Genomic DNA, 17,705 nt, shown 5'->3' on the forward strand with positions numbered 1-17,705 from the left:
GCTCACACGCGTTCCTTTTTCTCCTGCTCACCTTTCGTGCGTCGCTTCCTTTGTCTCTGCGCTCACTATCCCCTTTAACAGGTCAACCTGGCGGCTGATAGGCCACCTTGGGGAACGCCCCCACCTCACAGGTGCCTACAATTGTCTGTTTAGTCCACAGTGGATTAAAGGAACATGGTACAACAACATTAACACACATAATATAAATATGAGGATAAAACCATGCAATATAAATATCACAATAAAACCATGCAAATATAATCAACACTATGTTCCAACACACAGATTGATAAAACATAAAAACACAAATTTCCACTGTGTGACATGCTCACCTGTCGGGGTTCTGACTCTGTCGTCTTTTTGCTGCAGTGATCAGTGCAGCCTGCAGAGGGCAGTGTTTCTCAACTTTCACTGCCCGTTGTTGCAGCAGCGGCAGTTTTAATGCACACTCAAGCTTTGCTTCCTGATTGGATGAATCCTGAGCACTTTTCTTCTGCCTGGTTCTTTGTGACAAACCTCTGGAGACCTCGTCTGTCAGGGAGAGACCGCTCTCATGCACGAGACGACGATGATGATGATGATGATGGACAGGATAACTGCTTTGTTGACTGATCAGTATATGAGATGTTTACCTGAAGCAGCAGCAGCTGATGTTTGTTTGTTTTCTTGTTTTCTGCGCAGGTTAAATGTTAGATGACGATGTGAAGACTTTCAAACTTGCTTCATGAGTTTTATTTCAGCTGTTGGCCCAAACGAGGAAATGCATAAATTTTTTTCATCCAGTCTGAAACCCGTGTCTTTAAAAGAAGTCCTCATTGGGTTTTTCTGCGACAGTTATTTCCCAGCAGAGCCGCTGTGTGTTCGGTTCAGTCTGTGTCGAGCTGTTATTTGCTCGGTGACAGTCTTTCACGTGATATCTGACCGGAGGATCGAAGTGTTTGCTCAGAGATGCACGCGGTATCGCCGTGATGCTTCTTACTGTCGGTGACCTCGCCGTGAATAAGATGATGCTGACAGGTGCAGAGGCAGCTTCTATGATTGCATTCACATTCGTCCTGTTGAAAGTTTCGCTTCTTTGATTGTTGGCCGGAGTGTCGTTAGAAGGAATTTAGCCGATACTAACTTGCTGCTCTTCTTCAGCTCTGGTAATGATGAAGATTAGCTGCTGATGTTCGATCAGTCTAAACTGTAACTCTCTCTGTCTCCCTGCAGACTCTGGAACGTTTCCAGGTTCCTGAAAAATGTTTCGGAGCCACGATGTGAGGATCCGTCAGAGCGGCCGAGCCTTCGTGGAAGCGTTGGGGTGTGACTGTGTCGGTGGAAAGAGCGCAGCGCTGTGACGTCCTGACCGCGAACTTCCTGTCCTCGAGATGAGCGCCTCCGAGCCCGCTAACAGTGTCCCCGTCAGGGGCGCGGGCGGCATGAAGCTCCCTCTCCACAGTGCGGGAGACCACAACGGGAATGCTTTCCCGATTTCCTCTTCCTCCTCTTCCTCCTCTTCCTCGTCCTGCCTCGGGGAGTCGTCTCCTGAGTCGCTGCGGAGTCTGAGCGGGGGCCGGACCGACAGCCCGCTGGACTACGACATGTTCGACGTTACCCTGACGACGGTGAAAACTGTGACTCTGAAGTCTGTCGTTTCAGACTGGGCGCCCGAGGAGGAGCGTAACCCGAACGACGGCGATGACGGTGACGACACCTCGTTGGGGAAATCTCAAACCGTGATGGAGTCCAACGACAACTCCGTGTCGGTTTACCTGGACGCCAACGGCGACGACTACCACCAGGACAGCTGGAACGACAACCTGACACTCGCCCGATCGCTGACAGGAAACGGCGGCCTCATCAACGAGGACGTCAGCACTGGAAGCAGTAACGGGAGAAGGCGCAGCTCCTCACCTCCAGACTCGGACGCAACAGAAGTCCCTGCTGATGATGATGATGATGATGATGAAGAGGAGGCGTTGTTTGTGTCTGTGAGCTCTGATGTGGACGTGCAGAGAAGCAGTGCGATGATCGCGAGCTCAGGTGGTCGGTCAGGTGACGGCGTCCAGGTGACGGAGGTGGAGGTGGGCGGGCCTGCGGTCCACTGTCCTCCAGAACCGTCCACAGGACGTCACGCAGATCCTCCAGCCTCTGAAGACCTCAGTGAAGACACACAGATGCCGACTGAAGATGTTAAGAAAACGAGCTCTCCTCCACCTGAAGAGGCTGAAACGGGTGTAGTGGGCTCCAAACCTCCGCCCTCCCAGCCTGACGTGAGTCTGGCAGCAAGACCCAGACCTGCTCCCAGGTCAGCCGCCTCCACAGCTGCCAAACCGCCCGGTCCAGAAGCAAAGAGGGTTTCCAGAGTGGACTTAAAAACAGTCAGAGCTAAAGTGGGATCACGCTCCGCCCCCTCCCCACCGAAACCTGCCACCCAGGTACACGGCAGCCAGGTGTTACTGTGTTTGCTGCACCTCCACCCCGACGTTCAGGGTCACTCGAAATGTTTTATGTGATAGACAACAAGTAATGTAATCACTGATTATTACTGGAACACCTGCACAGGTACACAGACCCATATTCAGCATAATCCATGTTAGCATGTTAACATGTTAGCATGTTAGCATCGACCTGTAGTCCCAGATTTCACTGAAAGTTTCCTCCAACAAGTCGGTGTAGCAGGAAGTGTAGTGCAGCTGCTCCCTGCACAACACCTGAACACAGGTCACATGGTCACTGACCAGTGTCACGTCACATCGCATAAAAACCCTCAAAGTAATTTATTACTTGGCTTAGAAAAGAGTAAAGGGCGTGTTTAATAGAAGCACACAGCAGGGCCTTCTTTAAGTGAGCCCAGACTCTGAGCTGTTGCTTATCAGGTGACATGAACACTCTGACATTTTCAAATGTGTCTTCTACTCAGAATAAATCTGCCCCGTCCAATGGGAAGAGAGCTGTGGTGAGGAAGGAGGTGCAGGCTGGTGATGGAGGTAAAAGACAGCGGTCGTCTGCAGGTCCCATCAAAGTGGCTGTGATCAGAGCAAAGAGCAGGAACATCAAGCCAAACCACAGGAAAGCAGCCGGGGAGCCGACCGTGCTGCAGAAGAAGAGTTTATCCGTCAGCCGAACCCTGTCCACTTCGACCAGCTCGCTGGGCTCCGAGGTCGCTGGGGAAAAACGCCTAAATGCTCCCAGGAAGGCTGACCGGGACGTGCCCGATAAATATGGAAAACCTGATGAGGGGGAAGCAAAATGCCCAAGTGAGGAGTGTGTGGAGGGGCAAACGGAGGGCTCAGGAGAGGCTTCGGTGTCGGCAGCCGCTGTGGAGAAACCACAGACGCCTACCAGGGTGAGTATGAAGAAGACGTGAACTGCACTCGTCTGCCTCATGAGAGTTTAAACATGTCGTTTTGCACACGAACGATCCAGGAATTCTGGCGGCTCGAGGTGCAAGAAGTAATTCGATATGTGCTTATTGTTGGCAGCACATCTGTGACATAACCAAGTGTCTGCATGTGAGGATGGAGGAGAGGTTTGCTCTCTGGAAACGGTTCAACACATGCAACACACATGAAGCGTGTTTATATACACACACACAAGTCTTTTTAAGCTTTTGCTGGGAGAGCTGGGACAGAGAGCTTAAACTGCCTCAGGGTGGATTTGAACATTAGCCCGGGTCGCTGCTCCACCCGGTGAGTTGGTATCGTCACCTCCATCCACGATATTTAATCCTTAACCAATCACAGGTGGTGTTTGAGCCACACCGTACTTTTATATCATATCAAAATAAAAGCTGCAAGACGTTAATGTTAAAGTTCCCAAGACATGTCCGTCTGCAGGGCCTCCTGCACGCTGTGGCGTCCAGTCTGTGACCCGAGCTCAGGATTTACTTTGAATTCGTGTGAAGACGGCATGTGGTGCAACAGGGCGAGCTGGATGCAGCGCTGGCGTGAACGTTTCCTCGTCAGCTGATGAGTTTGAAACTCGAGGTGATGAAAGATGAAACGAGCTTCCTGATAAATAACTGCGAGCTTTAGCTGCGCTGATGATGCGCTGAGTTTACAGGAGGGAGCGGTATGTGCACGGCGGGCGCGCTCGGTCTCTGGTATGTGTTTTTGAAGATGTGTAAAACCTGCTGTCACAGGCCGCCTCGGGGGCGGGGCAAATACCTGTTGAACCCTGCTGTGAGAGTACGAATGTTTAAAGGGCACACGTCACCGCATAATCATCTGTGCACAGCTTAACTGCACGCTTCCTTCTGCAAAGCGATGCGGTTGGTGGCTGTAGTGTGGCGGGGAAAGTAGTTCCCGTCTGATTAGTAATGAATTCTGCAGAGGAGGTTCACGGCGCAGCGACGGGCACAGTTTCATGTCCCGTAAATATCTGGATATTCCACACAGACCGCGCACATGTGGTTTGAGTCGGGCCGACGTGACACTTGAGTTTATTTTGGCAGCGATGAAGGAAACGCTGCTGCACGCGTGCGCTGCGCTCCATCTTTTCATGTATTACCAGACAATCAGCTGTGCTGCCAGCTTGCATGTTAACACATGATTTAGGGTGAACGCTGCAGTAATCCGCCGGCTCGGCCGAAGGAGGCTCCGAGGTTTCTGATCAGAGTCAATAAAGCAGCGGCTGAGCAGCAGTTTCTACCACACACACACACACACACACACACACACACACACACACACACACACACACACACACACACTCTGCCATAAACTCGCTCCATGTGTGCTCGTGTACTCAGAGGGGGAGGAACATGGAGGGGTGGGGGCGGGGAGAGAGAAAGCTCCTGGCCCCGTCCGAGCTCGGGTTCTCGAGGGGAGTGTACGACACAATGGCAACTGTTTTTGCCCTCCTTGTAGTTGTGGCACACTCCCAGTTTCCCTCCTCCTCATTTCCTTCCCTCCTTTTCCTCCTCCCCTCCAGTTTTAAAAAAAATCTCTCTCTCTCTCTGTCACTCCTCCCCTGCTTCGCTCGTCCACATTTCCGACTCCGAGTGGGGAATGGCTAACACCATGGTCTCGCTCTGCAGCTCCGAGCTGGGGCCCCTCGGCTGGGACGCCGTCACTAAACGTCAGCTCTTCTTACAGAAAGTCTCCTCCAAGCTGGGACCCAGCCCCAGGCCTCAGGGAAGAGGCACCAGAGCAGACCGGGGGCCCTCGGGACCAGCTCCGGGCTCAGGGACCGGACCTCCAGGTCAGGGGAGCCCCGGACCCAGGCAAGCCCAGACGGATGGCTCCACGCTGGGAAAAGGTGGGCCGAGTGCTGGGAGTGGAGCTCCAACCACCAAGAGTCAGGGTGAGTCAGTGCAGTGCCTGCTCTCTGAGCACATACCTGAGAGAGACACACACACACACACACACACACACACACACACACACACACACACACACACACAGCAGAGACCTAACATACAGTGAGTTTGCAGCTGATGGTTTTGTTTTAGCTGCAGTTTTGCAGAACTTTAATTTATTCGTGCGTGCGCGTGCGCGTGTGCGTGTGTGTGTGTGTGTGTGTGTGTGTGTGTGTGTGTGTGTGTGTGCGTGCGTGCGTGTGTGTGTGTGTGTTGTTAGTTCCCTGTTGCTCTCGGAGGAAACACTCGGGGATGTTTTTTCCTCAGGCTGGTGTTTACTTCCTGTTTGTTCTTCCTTGTTTGTGTTTTTCGTGATGATGCGTGTGGAGACGTCAGGTAAACTGCTGCTGAGGAGACTTGACTTAAACAGTGCTGTGTGCTCTACAGGGGGTCCAGTGGCCTGTAATTCCATAACTGTGTGTGTGTGTGTGTGTGTGTGTGTGTGTGTGTGTGTGTGTGTGTGTGTGTGTGTGTGTGTGTGTGTGTGTGTGTGTGTGTGTGTGTGTGTAGCTTGTGTTCCAGAGTCACTGAGCCGCAGCGTGTCATAGTTTAATTATTTATATAGCACATTTAATTACAACAGGAGCGTTGACCAAAGTGCTGTACAAGAATACAACATACATAATAAAATAACTTAGAGTATTAAAAGCAAACACCAAATATGAATTAACAAATAACTCTCATGCTGTATTAAAAGCCAGTAAATAAAAATGCGTTTTAAGATAAGATTTAAAAAGACTGACAGTATGAGCCTGTCTGATGTGTAGGGGTAAATTATTCCACAGCTTAGGCGCTATGACTGCAAATGCTCGACCGCCTCTATGAACCAGCCTCGACCTTGGTACAGCTAAAAGCAAAAGATCACTTGATCTAAGAGATCTAAGGGGGGGTATAAGTCTGCAAGAGGTCAGACAAATACCCGGGAGCCTGTCCATTCAGGGCTTTGTAAGTCAACAATAAAATTGTAAAATTAATTCTGAAGCGGACAGGGAGCCAATGAAGGGAGGCAAGCACCGGGGAAATGTGTTCACATCCTTTAGTACGTGTCAGAAGACGAGCTGCAGCATTCTGGACCAACTGCAGCCTTGCCAGGCCGGTCTGGCTGACTCCAGCATATAAGGAGTTACAATAGTCCAGCTGGGATATAATGAAAGCATGAATCGCCCGTTCAGAGTTTTTAAAAGATAAAAATGATCTCACCTTAGATAAAAGCCTCAGTTTGAAGAAAGAGCGCTGTACGACTGAGCTAATTTGTTTTCCAAAGGTGTACTTGCTGTCAAATATAACCCCAAATTTTTGGCATGCGATTTGACAAAAGGCTCAAGACTGTGCAGGTTAAAATTAGAAGTGTTGGGATTGCCGCTTGGTCCAAAAATTATCACTTCGGTTTTGTTCTCATTGAAGTTAAAGAAGTTAGAGCGAGACACTGAAGTAAGGGTTCTAGTGAGGCAGGACTGTTTCCCTTCAGCTGAAGATAGATCTGAGTATCATCGGCATATGGATGAAAACAAATGTTATATTTTCTAAAAAGTAGACCTAAAGGCAGCATATAAATGGAGAACAATATTGGCCCCAGTATAGATCCCTGGGGAACACCACAAGTAAGGGGAGCTGAGGAAGAGATAAAATCGCCAAAGCTCACAGAGAAGGTCCTGTCAGCCAGGTATGACCTGAACCACTCTAATGGGGTGCCCTTTACGCCACAATGCTCCAACCGTGAGATTAAGATGCTGTGGTCAACAGTATCGAAGGCAGCGGTCAGATCTAAAAGCAGAAGCACAGCTGAGTCAGTGGCTGATAAAAGATCATTAAGAACTTTTAAAAGTGCAGTTTCTGTGCTATGAAGAGTTTTAAAACCAGACTGAAACCTCTCAAGAACGTTGTGTCCATTTAGAAAAGATTGCAGCTGAACAAACACAATCTTTTCCAAAATTTTCGACAGGAAGAGGAGCTTTGAAATAGGCCTGAAGTTAGTGAGGACGGAGGAGTCAAGATTAGGTTTTTTAAGTACAGGCTGTACACCAGCATGTTTAAAACAGGCTGGCACAACACCTGAGCTAAGGCTGCTATTAAAAATAGCTAAAATGTCAGAACTGACAACCTTACAAATCTTTTTTAGAAGATGTGTTGGAATAATGTCATTTGGACAGGATGATGTCTTTGTGCCACTACATGCTTCCTCCACCTGATCAAGACACACAGGCTCAAACTGATCAAAAACAGCAGAGCAGGTGAATATTTTAGACGCGTCATGTGAAGGCAGGGCGATCATAGATCAAAGCTTTTATCTTATTGATAAAAAACTGCAGGAACCTTTCACAGGTGTCTGAGGAACTATTAATACAAGAAGCTGGGGAAATATTCAGGGCAGAGTCAATAATTGAAAAAAGAACCCGAGGATCATTGGAGCTATTCTCAATAACATTAGAAAGAAACCGAGACTTTTCTGCTTTAACAATGTCCTGATACCTGTACAGACTCTCTCTCAACATGAGAAAGGACACCTGCAGCCCATCTTTTTTCCACTTACGTTCAGCCTTCCTGCACTCTCGTCTGGCTGAACGAGTGGCCTTATTTATCCATGGGTCTGGTCGTGGTTTCGAGTTTATAGTTTTAAAAGGAGCGACCTCATCAAGGACAGTTTTGCATTTATCATAAAAATTAACTGTCATTTCCTCGGTACCAAAGCCAAGGGGAGATCTTAAAACTTTTTTAAAAGCAATAGAAAACTGTTCTGTTGTAGATGGGTCAAAAACACGACAGCGTCATTTACATAGCTGAAAATGCAGATGTGCCTGTTGTGGATGAAGTATTTGTGTGGAGACTCTGTGTAAAGGTCACGTTCTGCTGGACAAAAGCTCGTCTGTGCTCGTCGCTCACACTCGGGAACAAACGGACGTCTCTTGACCTGAAGACGGAAATCTAATGAATGGATTCTTCTCTGTGTTTGAGAGTCTGCACTTTGGATTTTTGCTGCAGGGGGAAATAAGTAGCGCTGAAATCTTTTTGCTAATAAGGATGCAGCTCGCCTTCGTGACTGTGCGATCATCTGTAAGGTTGGTGGGGTTGTGCAGGCAGCACACAGCTGTCACAGCTCCTGTGAACTGGAATCGAGTCATGCTCCACGTCGCCACAGACACTGGGATGGTTGAGTCTGCAGCTTCCAGGTCTGAAAGTTGGACCCAGTGCAAGAATGCCTTAAACCTGCGTTCTTGTTAATGTCCAGCAGGGGGCGGTGGCTCTGAAGTATCATTGTGACCTCAGCAAACACTTTCCTGCTGAGTTTGTGATCCGTGTTTAACTCTTGAAACAGAGCAGTCAGACTGGAACACCTGACCAGGCATCCTCAGAGCACATCTGTAAGGTTTGGATCCGACACCTGCGGAGCTGCAATACATTTCTGAGCTCTCACAGGAAACACCTGGATGTACCAGCTGTTTGAAATGGTGTAGTTTGGTAGAGGTGTGTGCCTGAGGCTGCTGAAGTGGTCTGAATGAAACCAGGTGAGCCGAGCGTATCGAGCGCGAGCGGCGAGGAGCGACGTCTTGAGTTTCCAGCCATCAGTTATTAACACATGATTGTAGTTTGGAGCCACAGCACTGGACGCTGCAGCTGTGACGTTTGGGTGCAGATCTGCTGGCAGCGCTGCTGCGGACTCTGTTTGCACATTTCAAAGGGTTGATATTATTATTTAAAAATTTTTATTTATTTTTTTGTCCCGTTTGGATCTTTAGTCGTCAGAATTGTTGTCTGAAGGCATGAAAGATGCCAAGTGGATTAACTTCACCAACTGGATCATCATGGCCATATTGGTCCATTTGATCGACCTTTATTATAATTATGTATTTATTTGATTTTCAGTTGTTACAGACGGGACAGACGTGACTGGGAGAAAGAATGAAAGAAAGAGGAGGAGGAGATAAAGAAAAACAAAGAAAACACCATCACAGTAAACTAGCTAACAGTAGATACTAAATACTACATGTTATTGTGCAGCACAAGATCGACAGCGCACAATGTGCTTTGAGGTAGCAGCCAAGAAAGGTGTAGTTTGTGTCTGTGCACACCTGTGTGCATCAGCGCGCTTGTATTCAAAAGGTTTCTCCATGTAACGACCTGCTGGGAGTGTGGGGAGACACAGACGCGCATTCACACCACCGTATACACAAACAAATACTCGGCACTCACCCGACGTAGAGACAGACACAAATAGACACTGCACAGACAGTCACACTCCCCAAACATGCTCTATATCCCGGGTCCAGGTACCCCCGCCCTCAGAGGGGCAAGCCGCACCCGGACCGGTTGATATCGTTTCTAACGTGTGCAGTTGTCTCGGGCTCGTGTCTGCAGCACCGTTTGCACAACATGAAACTAGTTTTCACTATTTTCTGTGCTCACAGCTCCTTTTTTGTGCGTTTGCATGTCGTACATGAAATGCACAGCCATTATTGAAGTCGTCAGCATGCAGCGATGACGATCACTCGGAGCTGCAGAAACAAAGCAAGTCGGCTCTTTGTTTCTGTAATATCAGAGTCGTGCACGTCGCAGCAGGAACGGTGGAGCCTGTTGGAGGCGCGCGCAAAAACACGAGGTGTGTTTAGTTCAGATGTTTGTGCTGGTGCTGAGAATCAGGTGAAAGGTGGGGATGTCGGGCGGGTGTGGCCGGGGCGTCCTGCTCGGTCCTCGTGCGTCAGCGGTAAACACGACGCGCGTGAGCAGCTCTCACCTCACATCCATTTCTGAGGTAACAGAATCCAGCTGCTCTCTGGACGGCGTTTCCTCCAAACTGAAACCAAACGAAGCCAGATGTTTCCTGCTGGCTTCAGTTTTACTGGTGTGTGTGTGTGTGTGTGTGTGTGTGTGTGTGTGTGTGTGTGTGTGTGTGCACGTGTGTGTGTGCGCGTCTGTGTGGCTCTGCAGTGAACACATGTCAACCTTTTTTCCTTGTTTAACAAGCTCTTTTTCCTTTTACAGCTCTTTGTGCGTTCCCTCTCTCTCGCTGAAAGTTGGAGGAACTTTAAGTGTAATCATTCAAAGCCGAGTCTGTGACGGGACGCAGCAAACAAACACTGGAGCAAACTGCTGCCTGCAGAGAGGCAGAGATGTGATCTGAGGCGAGCTGGGCTGCGGTTGGTTAAACTTCACACAAAGCTCTTCGAGCGGCGAGATTCTGTCGCGCTTCACGTGCAGGAGACGAGCCGTGAGCTTCTGTTTGGACGTGAAGTGTCCGTCCCCTCTGTCCTCGTTCTCTCTGCTGATTGGCTCTTAACACTTTGCTCGTGCTTCACTGATGCTGCTTCGTGCCGCGGTCCGCAGCCCTCGCCGGCCCACTCAGAGCCGCTGGATGCTTCGCTTGCGTTCACGTCCTGACATCTCGAGTCGCCGCCTGGTGTGAAGAGCAGGGCGGCGGCTCTCGGGGGAATCCGCTCTGTTTTTAGTCTTTTGGAAAGAATGCGTGATTCAGGCCACAAGAATGAGTCTGAGAGGCGGAGCCTCTGTGGAGCGTGGGGGGGGGCTGTAAGTGATCATGAATATCTTTGTGCTTCAGCTGCAGTCTGATGATCCACGGGTCGTGCTGGTCCTGAAAAATGGTCTAAAGTGAGTTTAAAGGAGCAGACTGATGCTCAGTGAACGCTTTCCTCTTTATTAGGCACACAGGTCAAGAGGTCAAAGTTCATCATTGTTTCTGCTGCTGTTTTTGTGATTAATGCAGTTCTCAGACACTGATCAGCAGAGCAGCTGCCATCATGCTGTGTGTGTGTGTGTGTGTGTGTGTGTGTGCGTGTGTGTGTGTGCGTGCGTGCGTGCGTGCGGTCACCTCAACACTGAATGAATATTTGACCTGATGTTTCCTTTTCTTTTTCTCCCAGGCATCCCCAAACCTCGCTCCTCTGCAGTCTGTGGGCCCACAGCAGCTAAACCGACAGCCAATCAGCAGCCGGGATCAGCGGGGCGACCCGCCGCACCCACTGCCGCCTCAAAACTTCCTGTTAAAGGGTTACCCACAAGCCTTAGCTCCTCCTCACTGGGAAGTAACGAGAACAATGGAGGCGCAAGCAAAGGTGTGTGTGTGTGACACACTGTCTGTGCATCATCAGGTGGTTTTCTTTGGTGTGGTTTCCCTCTCACTGCTGATTTAACCTCCTCTCATTTCCTGTGTGTGTGTGTGTGTGTGTGTGTGTGTGTGTGTGTGTGTGTGGGTATTAACATCTTTGTGGGGCCCAAAAATTGGAAGTTTACTGTACTCGTGGGGACCAAAATCAAAATTGAGGTTTTAGTGTCAGGGTTACAGTTAGGTTATGGTAAGAGGCTAGGGAAAGCATGTCAATGAGATGTCCCCAAAAGGACGCACACACACACACACACGCACACACACACACGCGTGCTCGTGCTTGCAGCATATCCTGTGCTCCTCTGAAGGTCAGGGAGCACATCTGGTCGGGTCGGAGCTCACAGATGATCCGTGTCGTCTCTGCAGCTTTCAGGCTGCCGTTTGTTTTCTCAGGTTAGGAGCTGAGCGTCCTGATGTTTGTCGTCCTTCAGCAGCTCGGCTCACATCAGGACTCGGTCGTCTCCAGCTTCAGCTTCCTCCTCTGTGCATCAAAAAGAAGAAACCAGGTGAATGTAGATGCCGAATGTGAGGACAGGTGTGGTCAGTCGGTCTGAAGGAAACGATTCCTCGCTCTCTGTCCTGAGCAGCTGCACGTTCGGCCTCGCTCGCGTGTTGTTTAACTTCCTGTTTAGCCTTTGGTCTGCAGCGCTCGTAGCAAACAGACATCAGCACGTGCAGCGATCTCCTCGTTCGGACCGTTACTGGTCACAGCTGTAGTCATCCGTGGATACAGAGGTTTTCCAGATGTGCTCGGTTTCCCTCTTCGTTTGGCAGCGGTGCCGGCGTCCTGTGTTTGTTTGGAAAGCTGCACGTTTCACTGTGACGCAGTCATTTGTGCAAAGCTGGCCAGAAACAACGGACCCATGTGACAGGCGGCAGGACGTGAATCATGCTTTCAGCTGGACTCGTGTCTTTAAGTCTGAATGTGATAACCGCCTGCACAGGCCCGTCCTCCTGCAGGGGAACATGGAGGTCACTTATTGTTACCATGGTGATATTTAGTTTTATCAGAGAGGAGCGTTGGTGTTGATCCACCTCCACACAGTTACAGCATCACACAGTCGGGCTCAGCTCTGCTTCAGGACACATTCAGACACGTGAAGCTTCACGCTGCGTTGATGAGGTCTTTCTGTTTTTGAGTAGATCCACTGAAACTGTGGAAACGTGTTGTTTGCTTCGCTGTCCTGGTGACACGCCCCTTTTTTTCTGCAGGTCCAAGTCAGTTTTTAATTCCAAAGGAAAAAGAACAAAATCATCTTTTTCCTCAACCCAGAGAAAACCTGCACATTTCCTCTGTGTGCTGAAACCTGCTGCAGAGCATCGCCGCGGTGCTCTGGGTGCAACACGGCACGCCCCTAACCGTCCCCCCCATGCAGGGGAATTATCAATGGAGACCAAACAGTTTGTGCGTCAGGCTGTAAACATGTTTATTTCTGCTGTAAAGTCTTAACGTGGCAGTCTGAGGACTAGCTCACTGCTGCCTCTGCTGGCCGTCAGAGGAACTGCAGGTTTGGCTTCATGTTTCAGTTTCTTTCTGTAGCAGGTTAACCGAAGATCACCGGCAACAACTGAGAAACTGTCAGCTTTAACTCAGCATCACTCAGACACCTCACATGCTCTTACCTCTCCTGGGTGACCCCAGGATGACCCCAGGATGACCCCATATCTGTTGTCTGTGTGAATGGGGGGAGCTGCTGTCACTCATCCAGTATTTAAATCAGCACATGAATAAAAACTCCTGCATCTTCTCCCGTCAGCAGCTCCAGCAGGGGCCGTACCAGACGAGCGGCCCAGCAGAAGCACACTTCCTGTGGGCAGCCAGAGTGCAGCAAAGCCCTCAATCTCCAGCAGCAGCACCAGTACTCCCAGTGACGCTGTTACAAACGGTCCCAGCACTGCTGCTCCAAAACCTCCCGCCCTGAGGAGCAGAGCTGTGTCTCTGCAGGCCAGGACCTCCAGCACAGGTGAGGCACCGCCTGAGCCCAGATCAGCCTTTTAACCTTCAGACTAAATCTAATCAGAATGTTTGTAACTCAGATGTGCGATCGCCGAGCTTCAGTCGGTGTCTGTCTCGTCAGAGCTGCGGGGTCACATGACTGCAGCACAAACATAAACAATAAGAGCACAAAGTCGCACTGACGTGTTAACTGTTGGAGAAGCACATGAAAGCGTGTGTCGCCTCCACGCTGCTCCGCCTGTGAGTGGCGAATGACGCTGTGTTTAATGTTTTGGCCTCTTTGTATAAAGTGCAGTTCAGTGCGTTTCCTTCGCCCTGCGGGAAACTGCACAGATGTTTGTGTCCTGTCTGGGTCACAGTCGGGGTCAAACACGTGATCCTATTACGGAGGCAACAGGAGGGACGCGGCGGCGGCAGTTACACCGTTTGCTGGTCAGAATCTGTGTCAGACGCTCTGCACGCTGCTCAGAGCTGAAACCTCGAGCCCGTTTGCTCGTTTTCACAGCTGTGGGCGATTGAAACGCCTCCGCAGGAACAGGAAATGGGTTTTGACTCCTGTGTCCTCTCCGCAGGTCTGAAGCCTCCGACGATCACCAACCAGAACGCAGCGAAGACGGCGCCCACGAAGTCGAGCCCCGCCGCCGGTCAGGGGCTCGCGAAGCAGGCGGTGCAGTCCCCGTTACAGCGCAGCGGCTCGGCGAGGGTCAGCCGGCTGACCGCCGCAGGTACGAGAGGCCATCTGACTTCCTGTGTTTGTGTGCGAGCGGCTGCCGGGGTGTGGCTCACAGCGAGTCGGCTCTAAGGGTGCTTAGCATGAGTAGTGCTGGTTAGTAAAGCTGTGAGGGCAGCTGAGAGCACGCCATCACACACAGCTTGGCTGAGTCTGATCAGTGCTGCCATCGATTTTATACAGTCTGTTGCATCAGTGTGATCATGACTGCAGATGTTTGCTGCACAACATCTGCTTTTTCATTCCTGCAGCTGAAGCGAGTCGCAGGTTTGCATCAGTCACACGAGCGAATAATGACGCGCGTCGCCGGGTTTGGACTGATGGTGCAGGAGGCGGCGGTCTGACATCACTGCATGAACTCTGACACGCCTCCCAGCTCAAACCCGTGCGCTCACTCTGTGAGTTGATGTTCGTCGAGCTCCGGCAGGCCGACGTTTCACGTTTAGCATCACGCAGCGTCAGAATCATGTCTTAAACCATCGGCCGTGACTCAGCTGCTCTCCTCCCCCTGCATGTGGCGGCTCTGGTCTGGGCCCGGGCGCCTGGCTGCCTCCCTCTGTGGCCGGCCTGGAAGTCTCTCTGGGGCCTGTGGGGCGCCGCTTACTCATAGACGTACTATCAGCCCCATGATGGCTTGATTACCACACACACACACACACACACACACACACACACACACACACTTCATAAGGGCCACACATGCATTTGATTCAAACCTCTCTCATTGACGCTCGCCACAGCCGTCCTCAGGCGACAGCGGTTAGCAGCGTGGGCCTTTAATGCTCTCAGTGGCTTTCTGCTCGTTTTGTCTCCAGTGGATGTGGACATTGATTCTGACACACACACACACACACACACACACACACACACACACAGCTCTGGTGTTATTGGCGCTGGTCTGTCTCGTGCCGTTAGAGGAGCACTGATGTTTCGGGGCTGTAAGGGTTTATGGCTGGTTTGCAGTTTGTCAACGAGCCACATGTTGTGCGCACTCACTCTGCACAAAGATGAAATCTACCAAACACGCCTGTGAATGAAAATGTGCACAGGTGTGATTTTTAGGAGGTGGACGTCCTGTAATCTGTGTGAGTGGAGGTAAACCAGATGTTGGAGAAAGTTCACAGCTGTGTGTCAGGATCTGTTAAATAACCTCAGCCTGTCTGTCAGCTGATGGCGGCGTCCTCACTTGGATGCAAACTAAATAAAAGTGGATTCAATAGTGAGCAGAGAGGCTCTCGGGGAACACGGCTGCTTGGTTTTTGTTTTCGCCGTCGGTGGTTTTTGTGGGGACCTGAGTTTCCTCTGAGCCGGCTTCCTCTGCGTTCACTAACCTGAGTCAGGCGTGAGCATCAGCGCAGTTTAACCCAGCTGCAGGTTCTGAGCGCGCTCACAGGAGCAAAGGACAAACGGCGGTCTGATGATTCAGCTGTTGACATTCAGAAGTGTGTCGTGTCCTCTTTGTTCCTCATGTTCTAGTTCAAGTTCTCCGTCACGTTCTTCACATCTTCAGCTTCTTTCAGTCGTTTAGGAAACGCTCAGACAGATGTGGCTAAAACAAAGACGCCTTTCACAAAGTGTCTGAAAGGCGCCAATATGGCACCTGCCTCAGTGTGTGTGTGTGGGTGTGTGTGTGTGTGTGTGGGGGGGGTCTCCACAGTGTTTCTTCTGTCATCACGTCTGACCTCGACAAGGTTCATGTGTGGCACGACAGAGACCAGAGGAGTCATGAGGGAGGAGGGAGCGAGGGATTATTCAGACCCACAGACTCCTCCCCTCCTCCTCCCGCAGCATCCCTCCTCCCCCTGTGTGTGTGTGTGTGTGTGTGTGGATGCTTGTCTTTGTTTGTGTGTACATTCTGGTGACACGCCTCTGTGGTGATGGGGGGGCATCGCCGTGTGCTCAGCAGCTGAGGAGTAATCGTCACCAGGATTCTCTCTCTCTCTCTCTCTCTCTCTCTCTCTCTCTCTCTCTCTCTCTCTCTCGTTCTCTCACACACACATGCACGAGTATCTCGCCCGTTTCTCTCTCTCTCTCCATCCGTGGTTGATTCGCCGTGACCTCGGCGACGGTGAAGCTCGCTGCTATTTTTGGCGCCATTTTCTTCCCGTGCTGGCTGCGGTGCAGGAGCCGCTCTGCTTCGCTCCTTTTATTTCATGTGTTCGTGTCGCGGCGGCGGCTCTGTGGCTTTGATGAAGGCCGGATGGCGGCTTAGCGTGCGTCCTCGTCCCTGCACTGAGCGCAGGATCTGTTTTTAAAATGCGGCGTCTAGTTTTTCCTCGTGGCTTTCACGCAGATGCAGGCTACAAATCCCAGCAGCAGTAACCAGATTCTGTTTTTGGAGGATTTTTTGTTTTTGAAATTTAAAGAAAAGGAGGATTTCCTCCCGTCCGCTAAAGAAGAAGTGGGTCAGTGTGACCTGCCGCTCAGGACACGTTGAGACGAGGAGAAGAACTCAAAGTGCAGAAAAGGACTGAGTCCGACGGAGACGCCTCGCACCGAGCCATGTTGTGGTCTCCCAGACTGTCGCTGTCCAACTTCCACGTGAAGCTGACGGCTAAAGGACTTTTCCGAAACCTCCAGCTGCTGTCGGGATGCAGGAAGAACACCGTGGTCTTCCACGCAGGTCTGGATCAGTCTCAGTCCCCCGTGTCCTCCCCACATCCACCCGTTCATCCTCCATCAGCAGCTTCACCCTGTCCCTCCATGTGCTCCACACACCTTCCTTCATCCACCATAGATGCACATGGCAGGGTGGGGCTGGAGCCACCGCACCCAAACAGAGGAGCTAATGAGCTGCTTTAATCCTGCAGCCACCCAAAATAAAAGCCCCATCTCTGGAACTATTTGCCTTTCAAAATAAAACTCATTTTCAAACCCCCCTCCTCCTCCTCCTCCTCCTCTCCTGTCTTTGTGTGAAGCTCTAATCTTTACTCGTGTGATGGCAGATCAGCCTCAAAGGCCACTTCACCCCCTCCTCCCTCCTCAGCCCCTCCTGTGTTCCTGCACGGCGTCGGCAGCCATTGTTGCCTCCGTGTCTCCTCCTGTGGGGGCTTTCAGCTCGGCTTGCAGCTGCAGTCGCACACGGCTGTGCGTGCGGGGCTTTCAGTTCCAGCGTTGCGGCATGGCGTGATGAATAGCCGTGGCTCCTTTTAGCCCCGATACCCACGCCTGACGGGGCACGGCCACGTGATTCACACACAAACCCGAAATAGCCCAGGACGCATCTGGCTTTTACTTATTCAGCCATTAAAAGGCTGCACTGTGTTTGTGCAGGCTGCAGCAGAGCCTGCGCTCGCTCTTAATGTGCCTCCTTTTCTGAAGAGGAGCTGCACGCTGCCAGGGTCTGTGTCCGTGCAGCAGGGGAGCTTTTCAGTGTTCAGTGTTGGCCGTTCAGCTCTGTACCTCGACTGACCACGAGAGAAGTCGAGCTGAATACGTGAACGCGACAGTGAAGCTGCTTCAGCCTCTGATGCGTCACATGCACAAACTTTAAACATGCACAAAGTCAAAAAACACCAGGAAGACTTTGTTGGATGAGCTGTTAGCCCTAAAAATGCAA

The 17,705-nt window shown here is 50.9% G+C and overlaps 1 protein-coding gene across 5 annotated transcripts in view; it reads left to right on the plus strand.

Annotated features, from left to right (window-relative positions):
• The window catches only part of LOC120734654 (microtubule-associated tumor suppressor 1 homolog), a 55,450-nt gene that overhangs the window by 21,218 nt on the left and 16,527 nt on the right, over window positions 1–17,705 (plus strand). For 3 of the 5 annotated variants that reach the window (XM_040033584.1, XM_040033587.1, XM_040033585.1), the window contains exons 2-7: window positions 1,213–2,420; window positions 2,906–3,331; window positions 5,082–5,289; window positions 11,218–11,409; window positions 13,217–13,423; window positions 13,989–14,141. In XM_040033584.1, coding sequence (XP_039889518.1) covers window positions 1,371–2,420; window positions 2,906–3,331; window positions 5,082–5,289; window positions 11,218–11,409; window positions 13,217–13,423; window positions 13,989–14,141 — 2,236 coding nt within the window. In that variant the 5' untranslated portion in view covers window positions 1,213–1,370. The remainder of the gene's footprint in view (window positions 1–1,212; window positions 2,421–2,905; window positions 3,332–5,081; window positions 5,290–11,217; window positions 11,410–13,216; window positions 13,424–13,988; window positions 14,142–17,705) is intronic. The other 2 variants (XM_040033588.1, XM_040033589.1) reach the window with 2 other exon arrangements.

The sequence above is a fragment of the Simochromis diagramma genome, unplaced genomic scaffold (genome assembly GCF_900408965.1).
Source record: "Simochromis diagramma unplaced genomic scaffold, fSimDia1.1 OVJJ01000571.1, whole genome shotgun sequence".
Classification (NCBI taxonomy): Eukaryota; Metazoa; Chordata; class Actinopteri; order Cichliformes; family Cichlidae; genus Simochromis; species Simochromis diagramma.